At 36.5% G+C, this 27,621-nt stretch overlaps 1 protein-coding gene across 3 annotated transcripts; it reads right to left on the bottom strand.

Moving 5' to 3' along the window:
* Nucleotides 1-135: 135 nt before the first annotated feature.
* Zbtb41 (zinc finger and BTB domain containing 41) lies at nucleotides 136-27,621 on the bottom strand. 3 transcript variants are annotated; one of them, XM_075988146.1, is made up of 11 exons: nucleotides 27,517-27,621; nucleotides 25,581-26,815; nucleotides 18,725-18,932; nucleotides 17,769-17,838; nucleotides 15,396-15,543; nucleotides 9,909-10,038; nucleotides 8,780-8,875; nucleotides 7,400-7,506; nucleotides 5,956-6,061; nucleotides 4,965-5,053; nucleotides 136-2,554 (listed from the first exon to the last, which is right to left on the bottom strand). In XM_075988146.1, exons 2-11 carry the CDS (start codon nucleotides 26,695-26,697, stop codon nucleotides 1,896-1,898), a joined length of 2,730 nt encoding a protein of 909 aa, XP_075844261.1. In that variant the 5' UTR covers nucleotides 26,698-26,815; nucleotides 27,517-27,621; the 3' UTR covers nucleotides 136-1,895. The 3 variants fall into 3 exon arrangements, with proteins under 3 accessions (XP_075844261.1, XP_075844263.1, XP_075844262.1); XM_075988148.1 differs by having other exon boundaries at nucleotides 27,526-27,588; XM_075988147.1 differs by lacking the exon at nucleotides 27,517-27,621 and adding an exon at nucleotides 27,415-27,503.

Raw genomic sequence — 27,621 nt, 5'->3', positions numbered from 1 at the left:
TAGGATAAAAATCATAAATCCATATTCTTGACATTTGATTTGAAAGTCTAGGACTCATAGTGCATCAGAGCCCAGTTCCATCATTAGTCCCCATAAACATTTCCACACTAATAAGAATGCTTAAACAGTAAGAAATAATATAAAATTAAGTTTACTGGTTCAAAGACAATTACAACCAAACTTTTATAAGTGAGGCAAAACTCGGGTCACCTTTATTATTTATATCAGCTACTTTGGTTAATGCCTCAATTTGCAACATGCTCTTTGAACATTAATATGGCAACTGTTCCTATAAAGTACCTTCATTTCTTAAGTGCTTAAACAATTTCCTCATTATTGATTATGTTTTATTCACTAAAGTTCATTACTTTATGTGTGATATGTTTTCAAAACCCACAGGGGTTAGGCAAGACTTAACAGTTTACACACAAAAAAGTGCTAAAAGCAATTAGGAGTGTAAACAAATTGAAATAGAAAAATTTAAAAGCTGCTAATTTCCCAGTAGTTTACATACAAATTGAATGTTAACAGCAAGCCAACCCTGCCTAGTCTAACCTTCAAGCAAGCTCACCAGGAAAACCTCATCCTAGGTTAAGTGGAAACCAAGCTGAAAAAAAGAAAAAAAAAAAAAAAAAGCAAAGTGCACATCTTTATAATTCCGGCAGGCTTTTTCTTCAATTAAACTTAATTAATGAGGTGTTTCTGTGATTGCTATTTCCTTTCAACAAGCTGTCCACTATTGTCTCATCCAAACCCAAGAATAAAAAAAAAATAGAGACAGATCTCAGAAGGAAGCAGAATTAAAGATTTGGCTTGAGTATATACAAATAGGAGTGTACTTGGCTAAAATACCAATTATGCTAAATTGAGCAAATTTGAGAATGGGTTTGGCACATTTTCTGACAATTATATATGAAATATCTAGGTTCCGTTTCCCTGTTCCAGCCAGCCAAATGCTAAATCCATTATTCAATTACCCTTTCATTTAGTTACAGCTGTCCCTTAAAACATACTATGAATGTAGAATAAATAGCAAATACAAATGTCTTAAAGGTACCTAGGTAAAACTGTCATGGTTTTCATTAAAATATATTTAATGAGATAATTTAATGCCTAGATCTGTTGGTATTTATTATTCATCATAGTTGAATATAGGTCCAATTATCTGGATTAAAATGATCTTATATTTTATTTAGCATCCTAATCTTATACTTGTTAGCTTTTAGCTTCAGCTTGTGAAAACCCCAAATATGATGGCAAAAGTAATGGATACATGACAGCATAGATGTATTAAGAATTTCTTACATAAATATGTAAGAAATTTCAAATCTCAATCTTGAAAATCTGAATGAAATGATGTTTAATTAAAAATTAAAAATTTGCAATGTTGACATATGCTTACATTCCTTTCTCTAGGCTACATGGTTCTTGAAACTCCATAGTAATGGGAGAAAAGAGATAACTAAAAGTAAACTTTGGCTTGGGGCTCACACCTGGTTGGCTAAGGCAGAAAGATTGCCACAAATTGAGGCCACCCTGGGCTACAGTCTAAGACCCTGTCTCAAAAAAAAAGGGAGAAAGAAATAGAAAAATTCCATTGATGATTTAAAAAAATACCTCCACCATTGTCAGCAGCTAATAATCTGAAATTTAAAAATCCATTCAAAATTAGTACTAAATAATCTTTTAAAAAAATCATACTTCAAATATTATGTCAAAATGTGTCCAAGTATTCAGTCAATAGAAATAAATTTTTCTTGATTTGAAGCTGTTTTGAAGACTTGAGAAATTAGGGGGAAAAAATGGAAAAAAATAGCAGCCCTACTAATTGAAAAGCCAGTGAGTAGCTTCTGGCTGTCAGCATATAAGCATCAAAAGGTCTATGGAATGTTTCCTCATGAGCGATGCTCACTACTGGACATATTCTGGACAGTAGTTGTGCTATCAAGGCCCAATAATGTTCCCAGGTAAGACGGTTCTCTGGGATCCAGCATCTGGTCAGGTCGGACTGGGTGCACTATGTTTGCAGGCTGAGGAGTAAGAGTGTATTTTTCCAGAAAAGCTAGATCTGCTGCCCGTGGATAATCAGTTGGCTGCGGCTGTGGTGGCAGCATTTCGTGAGATGGTGGGGGAAGTGTAGTGGTATGAGGCACCAGGTCGCTGGATGTGTCAGGCATCTGAACTGGAACCAACGTTACGGGGACACATACTTCCGCAGACACATTCTGCAGCATAGTCTTGGCTTCTGGCTGATAAACTTTGGGCTGGTCCAGATACTGTTTTGTTTCTGCTTGAAAGATCTTATCATCAGACGAGTACTCTATTGTTGGCAAAGACACAAGTTTCTCCTCAGAAGTACTGAGAGAATCCTCAGGAGACTTTATACCATGAACATGGTCAATGTGGTATTTCAGCTTGTCTTTCCGCTTAAATGTTGCATTACAGTGTTGACAGTTGAAAGGTCGGGCATCAGAGTGAATAACCAGGTGTTTTGTTAAAGTTTTCTTAATTCTAAAAGACTGATTGCAAATTTGACACTTGTATGGTTTTTCACCTGTATGAGCAAAAATAAAATTAATGTATAATGTACCCTTTGATAAAGATGGTAATTTAAATAGCAAATTTATCACATGCATACCTGTAAAAACAGTAGTATTTTATGCTATCATAAATGAAGACAGCCTATCAAGCTCATAGAGATAATGAATTAAACATCAAAATGATCTGGGCTTAAGTCCTGGGTAAACCATTTAGTAGCCAAACTTTTAAGCCCGGTTCCCTGTAATGTAGAACAACAAAAAGTACCTATTCTCAGTATGTTGTTAAGTGCTTAATAAATCTTGTTGCTCACTATTACTTTATTACTACTGAAAATTAAAATAAAGGTTGATTAAACTCAAAACATTTGATTTACAAATTATGTAAAAAACAAAAGAGCAACTCTAATTAACGTTTTAGGAGGGGGGAGCTGAACAAAAAGTAGTAACATTGGTTTCTACCATGCGATCAAAACTTTTAACTTTCATTGGGGAAAGAATTAAGAATATCAAATCAGTTCTTAATTCTTCTGCAGTCAGGTTCTTACACTATAGTCTTATTTTGCTTTTTTATTTTTTTTTTTAAAAATCCTATTAAAGCCAAAGTGCTAGGCAGAATAATAACACCTCGAAGGTATGTGTGTTTTAATCCACTGAAGCTATGAATATGTTATTTTACACAGAAAATAGGCTTTGCAGTGTGCTTAAGACTTTGAAATGGGTAGACTGATTAGATTATCAAGGGGGCCAAGTAAGTACAGAAGACCTTAAAAAGTGGCTGATAACTAATAAAAGGTAAGTCGGATATGACAGAACTCATCTCCAAATTGCTGACTTCGAAAATGGAAGGGAACAAGGGGCCAAGAAAGGTGAAAGCCACAAGTGTCAGCTGCGTTTACCAGGCAGAAGGTAGAGAGCAGGAGTAACACAGGAAGGGGACAGCAAATGCTAGGAGTGCTTAAGCTTCTGCTGGGGATGCAGCACTGGCAGAGCACTTGCATCAAAAGTATGAGGCCCAGGATTCAGTTTCAAGAGCCCCCTCCACACCCCTAAAAGCCCTTATATGTCCCATGTACTATTAAAATTGCTATAAAATTAAAATCTATACAACACATGTAAGAAATAGAAGGACATTAAAAGGCACTTGAGCACCCTGAAAAGTTATGATCTTATCTATTTTTCCTAGAAAGCAGGCATTAATCTAGAAAAAAATCCACCCATAAAAGAAGAAAAAAAGGTAGACTCACCACAAAAATAAAGATGAAAAGGGAATAAACATAATAAGATTACATTATATAAAATTGAAGCAGAAAAAATTAATTTCTGGTAATGTAAACCAAAATAGCCATGTCTTTCAAGAATGTTACCTCTTAAGAGCAGTCATGAAGGAAACTTTTAACAGCCTACTACTGTTCTATAATTTGATCTGAGTAGTGACAACACTGATGAATTTATCACAAAAAGTATACTGGGCTTTTCATTAAGATTTGTGCACTTTATGAGCTATCTTCAACAAAAATAGTTTATAAGAAAATATATGTTGAACTTCAAAAAAAAGAATAATTCAGCTGCTATGGATTAAACTATCAATAAGCTCAATTTAATTTTCTGTGGGTTCACCACCTATTTCATGAGATCTATATGCTTTTTACTTATAATCGAGGTGAAAAACAGCATTAACGAAGTTTCTTCAGTTTATACCCCTAGGTATGCACTCCTGAAACTTGTTCATTGGAAGTATATAATTTTGCTTTTAGCAACATCACTGCAAAAGTAATAAATCTTTACTGGAAACTATTTAATATTTAAAATTACCCAAATTAAATTACTTCCATTCTAACATTCATGAGATAATTTGTCTCTTTCAGAATAGCAGCATAAAATATACAAAGTGAGAATAAAGCAAAGAAGTTTTAAGTACATAAACATATTTCTTGATTTAAGAAAAAAATAAACCTTCAATTTTAGTATAGGAGGGAAAATGAACCCCATACTTCATTCTGCATGGGCTAGTGGAATGCATCAAAAGCAAAGACTACTACTAGAGCTGCCTGCGGGCCACAAGCAGCTCTCTGAGGAAAGAAACCTGTACATTACAACCTGATGTGAGTGAGTCATAAATGTATGCATAAACTCTTTCAAAAGAAGATACCAGCAACAGAGGCCTAAGAATCCTGACAAAGCTCACACAGGAGAACCACAGGGCAAAGAAAAGGAGAAAAGAATACCAAAGCTTGGGCTATTCACCACAGAAAATAATTTCCCAAATTCTTCAGATTGAGAAGAAAGCAAAAATGCTGCTTATTCATGACATGAACTTTAATAAAAATACTGTTTGCAAATATTTCAGTTAGGAATAACACATATGGACATGTTGTACTATTAAATAACTACACAAAGACCTGCATTGATTACTCTTAACTTTACCTGAATGTGTCCGAAAATGCATTTCCAGACTCGATTTTCCTTTAAAAATCTTCTTACAAACATCACACTGATGAAATGTTGCTTTATATCTAAGAAAGCAAATGGTTCATCTATTTAAGTAATAATAAAAAGTAACTGACAACTCTAAAACTCTACAGACAAATGTCGCATCAATAAAGCATACAGGCCTGGAGGAATAGGGTACTTTTAAACCAAGAGCTAGCCTCACAGGTCTTTCTCCATTTATATTTAACAGAACTTTTATAAAGACACTTGTAAGAATAAAACTTCAAAATGTCTTAAATTAGCCCAACTTTTAATTAGTTATTAAATACACAAAGGACAGAATACAGAGAAAAGAATAAAAAAGACATCAATACTGGACAAAATGGGAAAGAGGTTTAGAGCATAGAATTTGTGGTAACAGAATATTCTACATTGTGATGGCAATGATGATTACCAGACTGTACAAAGAGTTTCACCTGAAGTAAATTTAAGTCAGTTAATTGAAGAGATAGATACTGAGCCTGACTAAATGAAACTGAAATAATCTCAAAAGCTGCATTCATTGAAGTTAGCATGGCTCTCATTAGTTTAAGCCTAAAGAAATAAAATGTGAATCTTTTGTTTTTATCACACACAGATACAAGTAATCTATAAGTCCAAAAGTTACATAGTTAGCAGCACAGTGGAATGTCTAACAAATATTGTTAAGGTCAAAATCAAATTTTAATTGTCAGGACTATGACATCTGTAGAATGAGTAGCATTTAAATGTAAGTCAATGTCTAACACTCCCTAGCCTTTGAGTAATAACATTGCTCGTCTGTGTGTGTGTGTGTGTGTATTTCTTTTGAGACTTTCGAGGAATATAGAAACCAAAGAGAGACAATTAACCTACTGCAAATTAAACAGAATAACCAAAAAGTGTGAGTTGTTCTCGACCCATGATGCGGCCAGCAGTAGTACAGAGGAAAGCTGCATCCACTCACTTTTGCCACACCTTCTCCCCTAGATGCACGCTCTTGTAGTGAACCGTAAGATGGTCCCTCCGACCAAAGCACTTCCCACACTCTTCACACTGATGAGCCTTCTCACCTGAAAACAAAGACCCACATATTTCTTTTAACATAACAGGCATTTAAGTTTTTTCTTTTTTTTCTCCGAAATAATGACCAAACGGTAAGTTCTTTTAATGGGACACCAAGAAAGCAAAGCCACCCTTTTATCTGGGTTATTTCCTTTATAACATTTATTCAATTATCTTTCCCAAAGAACTCAAGCCTAATTTAATGAAAGTGAATATTTGGTCACATGGAAAAATTAGTAACCTTACATGGTAGACATCTAATCTTACCTTTCAATGTAGCAGAACAAGATAAATAACTTCAAATCCAGGATATTGATTAGAAATACATAACTAGATATGAAATACCTCAAATAAACATACATTAAATTTAGATGAACTATTTCACTATTTAGAAAAAGGACCTGAACATTTTCAGATCTTTGTATTTTTAAAATATTTTCATCTACAGGGATTTCTAACATTTGCAATGAGCCAAAATATAAATACCATGAAAAGTCCAACTGACTACCTAGTATTATACTGCCATGCAAAGGCTGATCACTGTCTCAATAACAATGCACAATTAATACATGTGACTTCTAGAATTACAAACTTAGAATGCCCTTACTAGAAATGAAAATGCACAATCTCAATTAAAATGTCATCAGATCTTTAATCTCTTAGAAGTATAAGGATAGCTGCAATTTGCCTGACTATGATCATTAAGAAAGCCATCTGTCACACTTCATACTTCAGGACTGTCTATAATACTGATGATAATCACCTGTTCTACTGTGCACATAGAGATGGCTCTTTCCCATTATTGTGCTCACAGAGTTGGCTCTTAGCATTTCCTGAACATCAATCTGAGACAAAAACATGAAAGAAATCCCCAGAGTACAAAAATTATAATGAAAATATCTGAGAAACTGGTCAGGACTACAAAGGTGTTCTTTTCCAAATATAAGGCTTCAAAATCCACTACAACATAAACTTTAATACTCAGTTATAATAAAGTCACTTTAAAACCAAACTTTCACTAACTTCTCAAATATAATCACAGTGAGAAATACTGTTCTCTCTTCAGGGATGTACCAATAGTATTGCTGCATACATCAGCATAATATGCAAATTATAAACTTTGAGAATTTATTCAAAACTAAATTTTAAAATTTCAGTAAACATGCTATGATTATTTACCTATTTCCAGATGCTTTTACAAAACAGGTCTTAAAATCATCATTATAAAGGGGTAATCAGCAAATGTCAACTATTAAAACCACAGCTAGCAAAAATAGAAAGTGCTATTATGTTCTCTACAGTGGTTTTAAATAGTTTTGGAAAGAGAAATACAAAGTAAAACTTACCTGAATGTATTTTCTTGTGCTTTGTTAGGTGGTCATGGCGAATAAATGTCTTTCCACACTCATCACACTCATATCTCTTATCATCATGATGTACTCTTAAGTGCAGCCTATAAAGATAAAAGAACACAGACTGCTAAAACTGGCGTGGAATGATAATGCTTGATAATGATTTAGTGATAAAAAGAATGAAAACAGGCTGGATGCTCAGCACCCTCATGTATCATTTGCTCTGCACGTAGGACTTTAAGAGTCCTTCTGTCTTTTAAATAAGATCCTGAGGTTCCTATTCACTTCTCCCAAAAGGGCACTTCGAAATATGCATTTCCCATATAATTCTAAATACTTCCTAAGTTCTTAGATATTAAATCTACCTCACAGACTCTTCCAAATATTTGTGGATGTTATTGATCTGAGTCTCAAGAATATATTTAAGGAATTAGAATTGTTCAAATGGATAAGTATACAAATAACTACAAGATAATGACAGCTACTGATTGATAGTAACAACTGATGATTACATTACTCTGGAAAAATGATACTATATACAAATTGATAGCTGACAAATCATAATATTTTAAAAGACCTTAGGCTTATAAAAATAATATTTTAACTACCTCACACTAAAAAATGGTGCTTTAAATTCAAAGATAAACAATAAAAGGTTTAGATTATTGAAATTTACCTAGTTTGAATGACTTTTACTCCTACAATGTTTTGTGTATACCAAAGTGAAAGGAACAGTCTTTCAACTCAAGTTTCTAAAATAAGTGTTGACTTTATATTAACTAAAACAGCCAAGTGGCTAGACAAAATAATCTCTTTACAGTTAAAGAGATAATAAACGAAACTATGACTATTAAAGCCATAAGATTATAATTCTAGAATTAACTAAGAAAAATTACAATCATACATATTTCTTAGTAAATACCTATTTAGGGAGAAATTCAGAACCTTCAGTTACAGTCATTCAGACATAAGACAAACAAGTAACAATGCACAGAAGGCCATCTAAAACTGAGAATTCCAGAATCCTTAATGTTATTTCCATACTAAATATATTCTTCTACAATGAAGGATGAAGAAATAAATTAAAAAAAAAAACTTGGAACACCAGAGTTTTAATACTATTTTCACCCAAAGACAAAATAATTTAATATTTAAATAATGAACATTTAGTAAAGACTCTGGTAAAGTTGATAATGAGGAAATATTCAATGTTTTACACAGAGAATAGAAATTAAAGAGAAATCAGTAAAAATTTTTCCCAGATGCATATAATGAGTATAAGAAAGGATTTAATTGAACAAACCACTTATAATAAAATAGAATTAAAACAGACCTGTAATTTTATCTCATTTAATGCAAGGGAAGATAACTTACCTGTATGAGCTTCCATGACGAAAACTTTGCCCACATATACTACAAAGATGAGGTTTTTCTCCACTATGTATTCTTAAATGTTCTTTCAAGGTCGTCCTATGTTTAAAAATTTAAAACCACATATATATAATATATATATATATATTCCAGAGTTCTTAATCTCATATTTTCTGATATAGATAACAAATTATATTCCTTTTGCCAATATACATACTAAATGCAGAGTTCGAACTCCTTATTAAAACAGAGGACTACCGTTTAGCCATTCCTTCAGCAAGCACTTTGCTAGAACACTTGTAGTTCTTTTCAAGTTTTTCTACACACCTAAAGGTCTGAATCAGGATGGACAAAGTTATTTAGGGAGAGAGTAGTAAAAGGAAGTGTCCCTGACTTCTGGTGGCTTTTCCAACCGCCTTGGTTTGGTTTTCATGTCAATCTATCAGACGACTTCGAAAGGCAGAACATGTGCTGAAGCTCTGCCAGCAGATGGTGCTCATCTACAAAAACCACCAAGCCTGACAAGTGGGGGAAAACCCTACAGATATTTCTAAACTTATGTATAAAAACAATTAGCGTAAACAGGGAAGTGTTATCTTCATTTTGTTCTGTTTTTCAAATCAGCATTAAACATATGCTCAGGAACTGAAACATTACCATACTGTCAGGTCCCTCACTTATCCTATTCCCCTTTCTCTCCTCAGAAATAACCACTCATATTTACCATGCTTTCTGCTTCCTTCTCATACACACACCCTAGTATACAAGATAGCACATGCCTTTGAAAATCTGAGTTGTGAGCACAGTCCTAACAACACTGGGACTACAGTTAGCTCACTAAAGCGTACAAAAGGCAGTACGAACAGGGTCTGTGGATGGACACCATCTACAGATTTTCCAACAGTTCACAAGGCCACCCTGACAGACCAGCAAAAGTGACAAACAGGATGTAGCAAACCAACTATCTGAACCTGCAAACCCTGGCTTCTGTAATGTCTCTGTCATTTACATTTTAAACTAAAGTATAATCAGAGTACTTTGTGTCCTGAGTTATCTACCTCCTATAACACTTATTAATAATTTATAACACATGTAAGTGCTTCAACGTTTCTGAGTGTGCAGATAAATTTACCTTTCCCGTACTGACTTCCCGCAAATGAAGCAAGTCCATTTTCTCTTTCCACCATGAGTACATTCTATATGACGTTTCAAATTTCCAGTGTCATTGAATTGACGACCACATATATCACATGGAAAGGGACCTAAAAAAAATAAAAGCATGTATTTGAGTTTAAAGATAGAGATAGATACTACGCTAAATTCAATAGAGCTAGCACAAATTTGTTGCTACCACCAACAGGAGCATATGCAAAATCTGTAATATTCTGTTTATTCCCAAAAGGCATTTCTAGCACTTAGGCCCAAATACAAGGATATATATATAAAACATGGCACATTTCTGCCCACTCTTACAAAATTAAACCCACACTTGCCACAGTGACATACTGACCTTTCCTAGTTCTGACTTCCACCATTTTACCAAGTAAGTAACTTGAGACAGTTAAGTTCTACTGAACATCAAGCTAAAAGAAAAACATGGTGATGGATGCACAGCAGATGCAGTTCAACGAAACCATCCACTTGTAAAACGGTGTCTCAGAATTTGCAAAAATAAATTGAAGGAGGAATTACGAGGAATCGATCATAACAGCACAAGAAAAAGAGACAGAATTTGGACATAGACTCAGAGACTATTTAAAGCAAAACTGATCCAAAAACACAGGAAATTTCTACATTAGAAATGAGGCAAGGCTTGAAAAGTTGTATCACTACCATGCATGCTTAACATATTTAAATCTGTATTTCTTTGAGAATGGAATTTTAATTTATTACTCACGTACTAACTAATTCAACAAATATTTGTTGATTCATTTTAAGTACCACTGAAACTCCCTCCTCAATCCCTGCACTGAGAAAAGAAAAGTCTCCAAATATTTGAAAGAAAGTCAGTACTTGCGAAGTTGAAAATAACCCGATGGGCTGTAGAGCAAGAGGAACCTGTCATGACAAGAGTGAGTTAAGTGCAGCACAACCATCTATTCTTAACATCTTCTAGCCTGTTAACTCTCTGTACACTTGATGGACCCAGCAGGGACAGGAAGAAACAGAGCATCCATCCACCTGCATGTTCGGTTACTTGTTACAGTTCCTTGACAACTTTTCATTTTTTCTAACACTGGATATTCAGCTTTGCACGTCGTCAAGCTTCTCTCAACTCTCTATTTCATGAAGCTAAGTTAAAATCTTACCATTAAGCAGAACTTCAAAATAACTATACACAGGATAGAAGAAGATCTGACTTTTAAAAGTTAGTTTATCTGACTATAAATTTCACTTACAAATGCAGATATATTAAAAGTTCTTTAACTCTTCCAATCATATTACTTAGATCTCTCTCTAACTCACAGAACATACAATCCTAACATAGGCAACATGGATTTTTTTTTTTCGAGACAGGGTTTCTCTGTAGACGAATGTATTTTTAATACAATAAGAGTTCTTCTAAGTGTGATAGCAACATTGGCATCACTAGCACCACCAAACAAGTAGAGCAGACCTGAAAAAGCAAACACCCTAGAGCATGATCGAGCTGCTTCAACAACCTCTTCAGGTGATGGGACTTGCACTGCTTCTTGTGAATTGTTCATCTGAAGTTTACAGCAGTTCACAGCAATGAAAGTACAGAGGTGAGGCTCAACACTGCCTACTACATAAGTCATTAAACATTCCCTTTGTTGCCCATCCGTTGACTTGGCGGTGCTAAGGATGGATCTGTGCCTTCCCATGTCACACATCCGCTCTGGTACTGAGCCACGTCACCATTCACCATTTGTTAGCATCATTATATAAAAGGGGGGAAGGGGACCAGAACTCAAACCAATCACCTACATGGTTTATTATGTTTGCTCTTTTTCTTAAATATGAGAAATGTAAGCTCATTATTTTATTTCAGAAATATTTTTCAGAGTTTTTGAAAATAACCTATAATACTGGAAATAACATATATTCAGAGAAAGAGAATATAAACTTAAAACCTATTACATGTTACCTTTTTGATTGCTGTTTAGGTTGTCAACTTGACTATAAATGGGATTAACTAAAATCCAAAAATGAAGGGCACAGCTGTGAGGGATTTTTACTTAATTTGAAATAGGAAGATTCACCTTTAACCCAGATCTTGACACACCTTTAACCTGGGCCAACCCTTCTGCTGGAAGCCTAGATAAGACATGGAAGAAGGAAGCTTTTGGCCTTTGCCTGCTTGCTCTCAACTTGCTATCACCAAGTCTATGCTTTCACTGGCTTAAAGACTATTTCTCTGAGATTTCAGTATATGTCAAAGATCAGCTGAGATACCCAGCCATGTGGACTGAGCAACTTCTGGAATCTTCAACTTTCCATTCACAGCCAGTCACTGTTGGATTAGCTGGACCACAGCTTTTAAGTCATTCTAATAAATCCACTTGAGAGAGAGAGAGAGAGCGAGAGCGAGAGCAAGAGCGAGAGCGAGAGCGAGCGAGAGAGAGAGAGAGAGAGAGAGAAGGAGAGGATAGATTGTATGCTTCATTTACATGATATCACACCTACATTGTCTTCCTAGTAAATGTCATCTTTTACAGAAATTAGGCACAGTAACTAAGCATGTGTGTAGAGAACTGTGATTTACTGGCCTGCTAGATTACACTATGCACTATAATTTAATATGGAGCCACAATCTCCCTAGACACTAAGAAGAACTCATTACCAAGCTAGCATCTGTTTGGTAAGTGTGTACTACTTTGAATGTCCAGTGTCTTTTCCTAGAGTAATTTTTCATTGATTTTTATAACTAAAGCTTAACACATTAATTAAACTTGACTATCTACCATTTTTAGTAGATAGTGAAATATAATTTAAAAAAAGCAAGTAATCTTTCAATAAACAACAATAACAAAAATTCCAGTTATACCATTTTTAGAAAGATCCTCTTCATGAGCTCTAAGAGTTAGCCAGCTCAGCATATGCTGATAGGAAAAAAACTAGGATATAAAACTGGTTACTTTAACTCTTAAGCTATAAAAGAATACACAGTGGAGGGCTGGGGAGATGGCTCAGAGGTTACGAGCACTGGCTGCTCTTCCAGAGGTCCTGAGTTCAATTCCCAGCAACCACATGGGGGCTCACAACCATCTGTACTGAGATCTGGCGCCCTCCTCTGGCCTGCGGGCATACATCAAGGCAGAATGCAGAATGTTGTATACATAATAAATAAATAAATCTAAAAAAAAAAAGAATACACAGACTAGATTTTTAATTTAGAACTTCTATCTGATACTTTTCAAACACTGATTACAAAATGATATGTTTAACAGAAGTTGAAATAGAAAACTAAAAACAGAAATGGAAGTAGAATCAATATACTAGTCATAAAAATCTTTGTCACGATATTTATTTTTTAAAAATCAACTATAGTTTTCAATTTAAAAAGAAACCATTAATTGTCCAATAACAAGTAGGTAGATACTGAGGTGATGAGTAAGAACATGTCCTGAGTAAGAATGAAGACCTAAATTTGAATCCACAGAACCTATGTCAAAGGCCAAGTGAGGACAGAGCATCTGCAACCCCAGAGCTGTGAGACAGGCAAAGACAGAAGACTTGCTGGTGCTTGCCGGTCACCAGCCTAGGTCCAGACTCAGTCAAACATATTGTCTAAAGGGAACAAGGTGGAGAATAATAATATGGGACATAAGCCATCTTCTTCTGGCTTCTGCATGCACAATCGGTGCACCTGCAAACACACATGTACATACACCACACAGTCTAAAATGTACAAACACATTCATAAAGTTGTTATTCCTGAAATAAAGTATAAAAATAATTTTCTCACATGTAACATGCAATCATGATGTCTCTAACTGGAACTTTTAATATATTTAATAGTTATTTCTATGTTGGCTTTTTAGAATTGCAAACATTGAGCTTAGTCAAAAACCACTTGGAAAGGGATAAGCTAAAAAATACTGTATTTTCTAGCAATAAGCAGCTTTCATATTATAAACACAAAAATCAAATATGCCTTAAAACACAATATAGCCTTGAAGTTATCATAAAAACAGACAGACTTTTCTAATGAGGTACAATAGTTCAAGGTCCTTTAACATTTTGTAACTGACATAATTTTAAAAACCTGTTTTATTAGGCCGGGCGGTGGTGGCGCACGCCTTTAATCCCAGCACTCGGGAGACAGAGGTAGGCGGATCTCTGTGAGTTCGAGACCAGCTTGGTCTACAAGAGCTAGTTCCAGGACAGGCTCCAAAACCACAGAAAAACCCTGTCTCGAAAAACCAAAAAAAAAAAAAAAAAAAAACCCGTTTTATCAAAAAAACAATTAAAACTCAACAATAAAAAACAAAACAGCCACACTAAAACATAGAGTAAAAGACTTAACAGAGATCATCAAAGACAAATAACAAACACATGAACAGATGTTCAACACCACATCTCCAGTAAAATGCAAATGAATTACTGATATAGTAAGCAATTATTACAGTGGCTGAAACACAAAATTCTGACAATACTAAATGTTAAATGCTAAAGTAACAGGCGTTTTAATGCAGTTGGCATAATCATTTTGGAAGACAAGATGGCAATTTCTTTTTTTTTTTGAAATTTTAATGAACAAATTTATTTGAAGAAAACTGAATTAAGGACATGCTAAGTGATGTGGGAGTGATTTCTTATTAATAAAGAAACTGCCTAGACCCATTTGATAGGCCAACCCTTAGGTAGGCGGAGTAAACAGAACGGAATGCTGGGAGAAAGAAGCTGAGTCAGGAAGTCGCCATGGTTCTCCCACTCCAGGCAGATGCAGGTTAAGATCATTCCTGGTAAGCCAGCTCATGGGCTACAGCAGATTATTAGAAATGGGCTAATCCAGGTGCGAGAGCTAGCCTAGAAGAGGCTAGATAGAAATGGGCCAAGCGGTGTTTAAAAGAATACAGTTTCCGTGTAATTATTTCGGGTAAAGCTAGCCGTGGGGGCGGCCGGGTGCTGGGGACGCAGCCCTGCCGCTCCTATTTCAACAGCTAAGCTTATTAAAAGATGGCAATTTCTAACAAACAATGTATTCTAAAAATCCAATAGACCTTTTCTTCATGTTCTTAGGTTTTTATCCAAGCAAACTAAAAATTTATATACACAACAAGACTTATAAACAGATAACTGCAGTCATTTTATAATCAATCAACAACACTTGGACATTCATTGCTTTTTAAAAGGTACCATGTGGTGGGGATGCTATGTGTGGACAGAGGCTGATGTGGGGTCACCCTTTATATACAGAGGTTGGTAATACAATAACTACCTGCACCTTCTCAATTTTTCATTTACTTAAAACTACTCTTTTAAAGGAGACTTTTTTTTAAAGATCATAATATAATTACTTCATTTCCCCCTTCTCTTTACAATCTCCAAACAATGGAGATTTTAGAGGAAAAAGTACAGTTTAACAGAGGTAAGCTCTTCTAGATTCAGATAATCAGAAACTCGATGATTGCTTTATGAAAACACAACTCACCCAGATGGAACTTCTCCTGATGCTTTAACCGTGCAAATCGGGATTTGAAATGCTCTTCACAATAGGTACACTTAAAAGGTTTATCTTGTGAATGCAGAATCATGTGTTCCTCTAAGTGTGGTCTTCGAGTAAAAGATTTCTTACAAATCTAGATGAGAGTGTATATAAAATGTAGTTACCTTAATTTGAGCCTGAATTAAAATACAAAGCTCATAATAAAGATAAAACATACAAGTTCAAGTAAAGATAAACATCTTCCAACAGAAAACTTACCAAAGTATTATCAATCTTCTGACTATGCTAAAAAGGGGGTGGGGGATAAGAAACACTAGAAGAATTATAGTTCAGAATTATTAAATTAACCCTAAAGTTAAATGAACTTTGAATCATTCTATAGTTAACATGACTATAACATACTCTTAGTATCTTAATTCTAGATAGCAATTTCTTTTTTTAAAAAAAGATTTATTTTTAATTTATTCATGTCAGTGTTTGAACACATATGTGTATGTGCATCACATGCAGGTCTGATGCCCATGGATGTCAGAAGAAGGCACTGAGTCCCCTGGAGCCGATGGTTTTCAGTGGGAACAGAATCTGGGTCCTTTGCAAGAACAGCCAATGTTCTTTAAACAGGTGAGCCACCTCTCCACCCATGGATATCAATTTTTTTAATCCACAAAATAAAACCAAATTTATATCAGAAATAAAAAGATTTCTTTATCATTATTACCATATAGTTAATTAGGATTATCAATAATTATATCACAGTAAACCCCTCAACTTTTATCTCAGTTTTCAGAAATAAGAAAACACTGTATATAAAAATATGATATATGGCCAAATGGTGATGGTGCACACCTTTAATCCCAGGACTCGGGAGACAGAGGCAGGAGGTCCTCTGAGTAAGGCCAGTCTGGTCTACAGAGTGAGTTCCAGGGCAGCCAGGTCTACACAAAGAATCCCCATCTTAAAAAACAAACAAACAAAAAGTTATCTAAGTCGGGGATTTAAAAAGAGTGAAGCTGCTGTATCAACAGATAGCAGTATCAACTAGGCACAATTCCAAGATATTTTATTTAATGCTCAAAAAATGCTACAGAGCAGACATAACTATCAATATCATTTTTAGAGTTGAGGATGATAAAACTTTAAAGTAAAGAAGACATTATCTTGTGTAGAGTCAAAGAAATTAACTCCAGTGTTTTGAAACTGCAATCAGAGAAGGAACAACTCTGGAAGTGTGCGATATATATATATATATATATATATATATATATATATATATATATATATCTAGACAGACAGACAGACAGACAGACAGATAGATGTGTTAATCTTTAGATTAGCAATGTAAATGATAAGCAATATTAAACATTAAACTATATACAACTAAATACTACAAAAAAATCCTTAGGGGCGTGACAGATTAAACAGATTTCTTTTGCTACTACTCCCACTGAATTCTTCTCCCATCCACTTTGTTCTAGAACTGACCATTTAACCAATAGCATGTGGTAGAAGTTATGATCTGGGACCTCTGAGGCCTTGACTAGGCTTCTTGGCATGCACATGTATGCACACATACACACACATACACACAAAAGCACACACACACACCTCCCCCATCTGTCTCTATCAGTATGCCCGCTCCCTGTCTCTCTTGTCTTTCTCTGTCTGTCTCTCTCTCAACCTAGCTACTCTACTAGAAGGGTGGAGGAAGCCCAAGCAGCTTCAAGAAGAGCAAGAAGGGAATCTCTTTTTCCCTGATCCATCCTTACTAACCCCAGTCATCAGGCATCACCAAGTTGACCGCTATATTAGTAAGTCACTGTGAAAGGGCTCCAAAACCGGAAAAAAAAAATCATCCAATACTTTATAACAACCCCTTTGATTAACATAGCACAGAATCAAAGAAATACCTAGCAAAGCCCTGTCTTCAGTTTGGATTCCTGACCCACAAAAAGATGAGAAACAGTAAAAAGCAGTTTAAGAACCCTTGAACTTCAACATGGTTTATTATACAGCAAAGGATAACCAAAAATGGAGAGTTTAATTTTAATGTCTATATTCTGCCATAGTAATGTTAGACATCATTATACAGAACTCTCAATACAAAGCATAGTGATTTTGCTGATTGTATGCAGGGACAAGATCAGGGAATAATAAAAACCAAAACAGAATCTCCATTTCTGAGACTTACTATCTGGAAACTACATTTTTAGGAGAAATTAAAAAAAAAATTCAAATAACTTGATTTAAAAAATTCTAAAAGTGAGATAAGTTCCATTACTTTAAACCCAATTACCTTTGTTTCCCCAAAGACAACATTACATTTGCTTTGATTTTCTAAGAGAAATTACAAATTCTTACTTCACACTTCCAACTTTCACTTTTAGTCTTCTTGATGGAAATAAACTCTTGTGCATTTTCAGGATGAAATCTATGAAAAAGAGAAAATATTAGGAAAATATGCTAATTAAGTCTATAATTCATATGAATTTGTCAACAGTGATCTCAAGAATCAGATACTAGCCCAGTGTGGTACACGCCTCCTAGAACCTTACATTCAGGAAGCCGAAGCAGGCAGAGCTAGTACTGGTGGCCAGCCTAGGCTACAAATCAAAACTCTGCTTCAAAACACAAAGAATGAGGCATGATTTGTTCATTTTTGGGTCTCATTCTATAGCCCAAACTGGCCTTAAACTTAGAGCAATCTATCGGCCTTAGCCCCACAGGTGCTGGGATTACAGTCATCAGCAACCTGACCCACCTTAGGTCTCAATTTTTCTTAGAATCATAGGTACATTTAGTAAGAACATAGGTTTCACCATTTTAAGGATTTTATGCATATATCTAAGTTACAAAGAAATTAAGAAAAGTATATGTAAATGTATTCTTAAACAAAATCTGCATGTGTGCAGACTTCAGTTTTTAGAGTTAATATTCAACACTGTATGATTTACAAACTTTTCCACACTAAAGGTGAATGTGAAAAATAAATTTCCTAAGAGTTTCAACACCACATATTTATGAAGACTTACTTGTCAAAACCAAATTTAAAAAAAAAAGGATACTCAAACTGCATCATAAACTGTACATTAGAGGCCATATTCTTGTTGTGTGACCAAAAGGCTTCAACTCAACAATAGAACAAACTATGAACTATATCAACAAACTATCCCTGGCTGTTGTTTTGTTGATTTGTAAACTCTGCAAAACCATAAAGCAGTGACAGCATTGGAAATAAGCACCTTGCAGACATTTCCAGTGTACTTGTGTTTCCATTAGAAGGCACAATGACACAATGGAAGCAAGACAATACTTGCCTCTTGACGTGCTTGGCTAGTGTCTTCTTGCTCGCATGAAGCTTATTACAGTAAGGGCACTTGTGCTCCTTCTTGTGAAACTCTACTTCATTACTGTGCTTCTTTCTGTGAACAGTTAAGTTAGACTTTGTCGAATAACGCTGGTGACAAATATCACACTCAAAAGGCTTCTCACCTGTGTGCACACGGGTATGACTCTCGTATTTCCCTACAATGAAGAAGAAAATTAAGTTTAACAAATCTGCTATGTTGTGACTGAAATTTCAGAGTGGGATAAAAACACGCGGTTTAATAATATATACACCCAAATTCACATAGAAAACTAAAAAGAAAAATATTTACCTAAATTTCTAACTCAAATGAACCTCAAGATTTGGTGCTTCAAGCTTACTACTTAAAGTATATTTTCCCTCAAAAGCTTCAGTAATAAAACATTTAATTGTTCACGTATTTTAAAAATCTTAATGCTCCAGGCTGTGGTGGTGCACGACTTTAATCCCAGCACTCAAGAGGCAAAGACAGGCAAATCTCTGAATTCAAGGGCAGCCTAGTCTATAAAGTGATTTCCAGGGCAGCCAGAGCTACACAGAGAAATCCTGTTTTGAAAAAACAAAAATAATAAAATAGATCTTAATGTCTGAAATTTTCCTGAAAAAGTGTTGACAATTTCTGAATATTGATTGTACTTTTTAAATGCAAAACTAACATTTAGAAAAATATCTACTCATTTAACATTTATTATATCATAATTTACTTTTCCTATGTACACCCACAAACTCAGTGTTCAAAATTGGGAGATCTTATTCAAATATTACAAAAAATGTTTACTTATTTTGTTATTTTTCATTTCACAGGAGGCATTCTGGAAAGAATGCAACAAAGCTAGAAGGGTTAACAAATAATTAACAATACAACCCGTTTATATAAGAACTCCTTAAGATACAAGAAAATAAAGTATGGCTGTGTGAATGAAATGCTAAATCCAGCACATGCAGATAAAATCTGAGAAAGCAAGAAAAGATGAACAGGCATAAAAGGCAACCAGTCATACATGTGGAACACGTGCCTAAGATCTTCATCTACTCAGAATGGACAATACAGGTATCCTAATAGAAATACCCAGGAAGCTGTAACACAGACAACAACAAAAGAAAACAGGAAAAGGACAGTGAAAAAGAAAGCAAATAGATGCATACAAGTGCTTTAATTTATTTCCATTCTTATTTAGCATAAAGTTCTTTATATCATTATGTAAAATATAAATGTCTATGTTTCTGAGGCAAAAAAAAAAAATCACAAGTAAATCCAGGTCACGTTGGATCTTTGTACCAAGACACAAATCCTGTCTCCTTAAATTGTAGAATGTATGACTTGGGACAAACAACTTCACAGTTTCAACTCTTCCTCACCCAAACAACAAAATATGCATAAAATTTTCTGCAAAACAGTCTGTATCCTCTTTTTACAAACATTTGTCCAGAAAACAAAGACTGTTATCCGCCACCTCCTCAGTTAGCTGTGTCCTAATCAAGCTAAAAATTTAGCCTCTCAGGACCTGAGTTAGTAAAACTTTATGGGTTTGTATATAATAAATGAATTAATACATAAATGATACTTAAAGCATTCGAGTACCTAGTATGATGTGGGAGTGTCATATATCAATCTGTTGATTTCATTGGCTAAGCAATAAAGGAACTGCCTCGGCCCATTTCATTGGTTAGAAGATAGGTGGGAGGAGTAGACAGAACAGAATGCCGGGAGGAAGAGGAAGTGAGGTCAGACTCCACAGCTCTCCTCTTGGGAGCAGACATCCGCCATGCTCCCGGCTCCTGGTCAGACTCCGCAGCTCTCCTCTGAGGAGCAGACGCAAGAGAGACGCCATGCTACCTGCTCCAGAGAAGACGCACACCATGCCCCAGCTCCGACCCAGGATGGACTTAGGCTAGAATCTTCCCGGTAAGCGCACCTAGGGGCGCTACACAGATGATTAGAAATGGGCCAGAGCAGTGTTTAAAAGAATACAGTGTCCGTGTAATTATTTGGGGCATAAGCTAGCCGGGCCGAGCCAGGCGGCTGGGGGTGTTGGGGGACGCAGCCCTGCCGCCCGCTCATATTACTACACTAGTAAACACTAATAAATGTTAGTCATTATTACCATCAGCAGCTTTAGTACAGAGTCTCAGAACTGGAAACAACATATCAACTCTCTAATGCACGAATTTTAGTTTTGGTTCCAAATGGAACCTAAAAATATAAGGTATAAGAAAAATTTTGGACCAGTTGCTTACTTTCTATAAACATATTACAGTTATAAAGATCTTATACTAGTATTTAGTAGCGTTTTTATTACATTTGCAATCAAGACTTTTTTCTACTAGGAATAAAATTTGAGATATATACTGAATATTAAAATCATAGAATAGACAGTTAATTTTTAAAAATTAAACCTCACCTTCTTAGATCAGTAGTCTTAAAAAGATTAATAGAAAAAAATTAAACTTAAATAGCTCAAAGCACTTGTGTGTGCATGCATACATACCTATATATATGCATGCATACATGCATGAGTATGTATGTGTGAGCGCGTGCGTACGTGTGTGTGTGTGTGTGTGTGTGTGTGTGTGTGTGTGTGTGTGTGTGTGTGTTGGTGGGGGCTGCTCATGCACATAGAGCCAGAGACCAGAGCAAAGCACTGGGTGACTGGGTGTTCTCCTCAAGGCCCTCCACCTTGTAGTCTAGAGACAGGTGGCTCAATGTACAGTAAGCTTGCCCATCAGCTTATCTTCTAGCCAGCCAAATCCAGGAACCCACCCGTCTCCACTTCTCAATCTGAGACGTATAGACACATGCAGCCATTCTCAACGTTTTATGTGGGACTCAACTGAGGTCCTCAGGGCTTCAGATCTGTAGAGCTACTTCCCCAATCCCCAAACATAAAGGTTTTTTTTAAAAAAAAATCTTTCAAAGTATATATAGTAAATGTGATTTTTTTAATTTGCAAGATTTTTATAACAAAATTTAAATAACTTACAAAGGAAAGATAAAATATAATAATGCCAAGATACTGAGATAAATTCCTATAGCATAATGAATCACAGAAATGAAAAACCTTAAGTTACAAATTCAAAAGTTTATGCACATCCATATTGCATAGCCCATTGTCTCCAGGAACTTGAAATTCTAAACAAGAACAACAGACAAGCTTGAGGGAAAGCTTGGCTCAGAAGATCCAAGTGTGTCTCCAGAGATTTATGAAGAAAAACAAAATGTAATCCCCCAATAAATCTCATGCTTAAAGCAACTGGCAGGAGTATGGGGTATGAAAGGGACACTCCTCGGTAGAAACAATATCTACAATCTACATTCATTTCTTCATTTCTGTGTGAAGAGGTTCCCATATCAATGTATAAAATCAGCATGTTCTTTTCAAACTTAACAGTCTATTTAAAAAATAGAAAACAGCATATAGTGGAAAACTGTGCAGTCATCTTCTGAACCAAATCTCAATATGAATTATGTCAAAGTTAGAATCTCAAACCAAAGACATTTTCACATGAATAAATTTGTCTTGATGTATTTCAAGATTTACTCCTTCAGATGGCTCAGGTTATTATTTTCAATTTCACATGCAGTTTTTGTGAGAAGCACCACTGAATGGCCCTACCATATTTCATATCGGATACTGCTACTCTCAAGTGCACTTACTCATATAACACACCTTAAAGAGCACATAAAGTATTCTGCAGAGAATTACACCATTGTCACAATGCACTAAGAACCAAGGAGGGTCCTATCCCAACAGACCATATAAACTCATGTGTAAAGAGGGAGAGGGGACATAAAATGTTTTTTTGTCTCTAGAGGAGATTGTGATTTACTTCAAACAAAGATTTTAGTTCTGTGGAAACAAAAAAATATAAATTATCCAAATTTTCTCTCTTACCCCATCTGTCATCTCTTTATTTTGCTTTTTACCCAGTAGGTTTTTGGTATAAGGGGCAGCAAGGTCAAAGGACTCTTATTTACATGAGAATTGGATGAGAAACGGACAGCTGGTAGTCTCTGGAAAGACTTAACTAGATCAAGTGTTACTTGCAGCACCAGAAAGAATAAAAGATCCAAATAATGGAATAGATTTTTTTTGGTCATGTATTATACAGCTAATGGTTCCAGCAGAAATCTCAGAGTGTTACCTCTTTAAGGCAGCCAAACAAGGAGATAATAAAAAAAACCTAACAGGGTCTGTCCAAGCCAATGGAAATCCAGATAACACCCTTTAAACTTATTTCAAGCCTGTAAGTGCTTGCTGGCAAATGTTAATGACCTGAAATATGCAAAGCACACTAAGCAAGCACAAAGAATATAAGTTTCAGCTTCAATTTAGTTAGACTAGCAAAATGATAATCAAAAATTTGAGAAGGATTTTTTTAAATCCTGTAAAAGGAATAAGCATGAGATGAAAAATGACAGAATACAGCTATAAAGTTGCTTTGCCATTAGCAGACAAAACATTTACAGTGTATCTTCTAACACTCTTCATCCTAGCTGTCACCAATTGCTCTGAAGACATTCACCAGAAACACCGCTCTATCCTCATCCCACTGTTCACTGCCAGTGTCACTCAACTTCCCAATCCAAGCAGCATTACGCTTCTGCCCCTGTGTTATATGCTCCTTCTTGCCTCTTTGGTTTTCTCTTTTCCTTACCCAATTTCCTTCTTCACACTGAAGACAGTATGATCTGGCTATAACTCATTGGCTATTGTTCTCTTTTTAAGCTTCCCCTCCCCAGTAGGTTCATCAGATAAAACATACTCCTCTGTATAGCACTGAAGCCATCCCAAAGCTGGCTCTCCTTTACTTGCCTACTCTTAGAGCCTGTCATTTTTTCTATGCCTCTTTACTTACTTGAAAGACAACCACACCTTAGCAATTTCTAGAACATACCATACCTCAATACCTTTACACACTGACCCTTCTATCTTGTAAATGTCACCCTATTCTGTAAGTTTCAGGTTCAGTATTACTAGTTCCGAGAACTCACTCATCATTTCCCTGATCCTCCTGATAACATTAACTTTATTATACTATGATAATTTTTGCATGTACTCAAATACTTGGACAGAGAATCATTTCCTATCTGTTTAAGAGGGCTTGAAAGGCATCCAGTGTTAAATTAATAAATACCAGAAGCAGCTAATATTCTTGTATACCTGCATTCTGTGCAGTACTTAAGTGGTTCTGCAGAACCATCCCATTTAATTCTCACCATAACCATTCATATAATAACAACACATCAGCATCAGCTCATTTCACTTATGAAGGGGGAAAACTCCACAGGTTAAACAACTCACACAAGGCCTAGATTTAAAAACCTAGCAGTATGACCCTTCACCAGCTTAAGCTTTTAAATCAGCATGTAGAGTTAAACAAGTACTAGATAGACACACGTAGAGACAGAGATACTTGGCCATAGAAGAATGAGTGAACACTAAGCAAGCCCAAGGTAGTCAAGCAACAGAAGGGAAAGACTGTAATGTAAAATTCATTCTGAAAAGTATGTTGGAAATAACTGTACACGGTAATCTACTGATTCTCATAATATATGGAATGACTTTGTTAAAAGACATTTTGCAAACTTCTTGGTTTTTCAGCTTCAATCTTAGGCACCGTTTTCTGAGTTCATGTGCATAAAACTCTAGTTTCCTAGGGACATTAAGAAGAGCACTCATATGATACCATATTTATAAAGTAACTTGAAGAAAAGTTAGGCTAAGCAAAATTAACAGACATATTTTCTAGTATTATTACAGAACTGCATCAAGTTAAAAGTGACTGTGTATTCCCAAACCTAGTGGAACTGAAAGTCCTCCCTCAACAAAGTACCTCACAGACTCAAGAGAACAGTTTGAGACCCACATGCTGGACCTATAATGCCCGTAGTGAACTGACCCTTGCTCACTGATTTCCAAGTCAAATTAGGCTAATTAAAGTTTGTAGAATACCATAAGCAGGGAGTACAAAGTCTAAGATGTGTAGGAAAAATAAAATATTCTAAGATAAAATGTTACCAGGTACCTCAGCTCCAAAAAGCTGCTCTCTGTACATACTCACATTGATAGAGCTACAGTGACATTTACTGCCAGGACTAACAAGTTTCTTGTACACATAAGCTCTTCCAACTGACTAAGCTGTTCAGTTACTTCTGTGTATGAAACAGAGTAAAATTAATAATCATTAAAAACTAAACTGAGAAGAGTATCCTTAGAAATACATTCAAAAAATACTGTAAAAGCAAAAAAGAAAAATTTCCACTGTAAAACAAGTGTATATGCTAACCTATTTTGATAGCAAATGATTACAAATACCTTATGAACCAAATTTTGATCTATGCAAACAGCATACGTAACCTAGGACAAAACAGTTATGTATGGAAAGAACTGCATAGTTTCTTTTACAAGATCAGATTACTTAAACTGCTTTAATCATTTTATGTGCAGAATGTACCTAACAATTTTATAATCAATGTACATGTAACTCAAAACTAGCACTTCTAAAATGAAACTGGTGGCCAAAAGCTATATACAATAACTGCTGCTTTTCTGGAGTCTTTCTCCCAAATATAGAACCTATAACCTGTAGAGACACCATGACAAAAAATTGAAAGAGTAAATACCGGATTTCTGATGCACGACCAATTTAAACTAACAAGATAAACGATGTGCTGAAAATCAGAGGTCTTCCCTACTATAGAACTCTTCGTACAAGTCCCTTTCGAAGTTTAGTTTTTAATGATTACCTCTAAAACAGTCACAGAGTATATGTTTAATTAGAGCGAGAAAACAGACTCTCCTTACCTATTCGGTCAAATGTCTTATCACATTTGGGGCACTGCAGGATTTTCTTATTACTGTTCTGAATGATGACGGGAGCTAACCCTTCGTGGATGCTCCCTGCAGAATCGCCAGCCTCGGGTTCCTCTTCCGCATCGTTATCTTTATCACTCTGCTCAGTGTCAGAGTCCTCATCTGACATTTCCTCCTCTAGCTCGTCGTCTTCAGCATTATACTCACTTCCAGGATCCTCAGAATCATTCCTATCTGACTTCTCCTTGTCAAAACTTTCTTGATTCAAATTGTCTGACCCACCCCCACTTTCCTGTTCATCGTCACTAGTGTCCTCAAACTTAACAGGACACTTCCTATTCCTTTTAGACCTTCGGGAAGAAAAACTTCTCTCCAGCATTTTTAACCCATGTTTTTTCCCCAATAACAGGGACCTGTGAGTTTTAGCTAAATGATTCTCTAAGGACTTTTTATAGCAGAAATGTCTACTACAAAATTTGCACTGATGATTACTTGATAGTCTTCCAGTTAATTCATTTAGTGTTTCGTCGGGAGATGACTTCTCAGTTAGCTCTGCCTGAAAAGTAGCAACGTTTTCGTTATTCAGCAGCTTCACTGCATCGATAATGTCCAGAAATTTCGCGGCCTCTAAAACAAGAGGTATTTCATATTTGTACACAAAAAATTCTGACGTGTAAAGAAACTCAAGCAAATGCTGAAAAACCGAATGTGTTACGTGATCCAGGGTGACGACATCAGTGCTGGGGTTTTTGCTCAAACACGCATGAAAATAACTACTACCAACTGCTACGACCACTTTATGAGCACTAAATTCTTTTCCTTCTACTATGATAAGTAAGTCGCAGAAAGACGGCTGCTTCTGCCTGTCATCGTTCAAATACTTCAGCAAATTCTTATTATACTGCAAAGAACTCAAAAGCTTTCTCTGATCTGGAGAGGGAGGAAGGTCTTGGTAACACTGAAGAGCCTCTGGGGTTGGTCTGTCTGTCGACTGAGTATAGGTCACTTGGCCGCACTCCACACCAGCATTTTCTTCTGAAGAATCTTTGTGATAGCCCAGATGGATCTTCTCGTCAAGATTTGAAGTAACCCTTCTCCTTTTCTTCATTGCAGTACTGCAATTTTTGAACAGGAAACTTCATAAGTGACTTACGAGGTTTTTGAAACAAAAATTAGATTGTCTTGAACAACAGCTTCTGAAGGGGCGTGCCCCACCGTTTCATGGTCTGCAAAACAGTGAGAAGCACGTAAGGACTCCACAGCAAAGCAATCTGAAATAAGCAAAGGTGCTGTCGATTAATCTTTTCTAAATTGTAACTTAATCACAAAGTCAACGGCACATTCACCAGCAGCTAAGATTTTGAGGGCGGAGAAGGAGGAGGGCTGGGTTTAGGGAAGACAACCAACAAAAGAATAGTGTTAAGTGAAGGCACAGCACACCTTCCAGGCCTGATTCACCACTACGGTGGAAAGAAGAGAACACAGAGAGACCGATCCGGCCGAGGCTGCGGACCGTGCAGACACGCCGGGGCTGCAGTCCCGGTCTGGGTGCTGGGACACTGACAATAAGACCAGCGCGGCCACGGAAAGCAACTCTCCATTAGCATGCTTTCCCCGGGCGAGCGCGGCACAGCTCCGCAGCGACAGACCTTCCGAAAGCCACAGGGCAGAGCAGTGCGGCCCTAGGAGGGGCGCCGGGAGCGGGGTCGGCACGGGCGACCACTGCAAGCAGCGCAGCCTGCCCAGGCCCGGGACGGCGGCGCCGCGCTCACCCGTGACCCTTCCCTCCCAGGCTGTCCGGGCGAGCGCCCCACAGGCCCATTACCGGGAAACCCCGGGCTCCCGCGCCGCGCCGGCTCGGGGCAGCCAGCTCCGATCCCCGCGCGCTCGCGCCCGCGCCCACCCACTTCCGGGTCCGGCCCCCCACCTCATCCACCTCAGCGGCGCTCCTTCTCCTCGCGGAGTCCCGCCGCCGCCGCCCGCCTGGCACGTCAGCCGCGCGCAGCCGCCTAGCCGCGGCGAGAGGCCGGCG

Source organism: Microtus pennsylvanicus, chromosome 10 (genome assembly GCF_037038515.1).
Source record: "Microtus pennsylvanicus isolate mMicPen1 chromosome 10, mMicPen1.hap1, whole genome shotgun sequence".
Taxonomy (NCBI): Eukaryota; Metazoa; Chordata; class Mammalia; order Rodentia; family Cricetidae; genus Microtus; species Microtus pennsylvanicus.
Note: the sequence above shows the minus strand (reverse complement) of the source record. Positions and strands in the feature narration are given on the sequence as shown.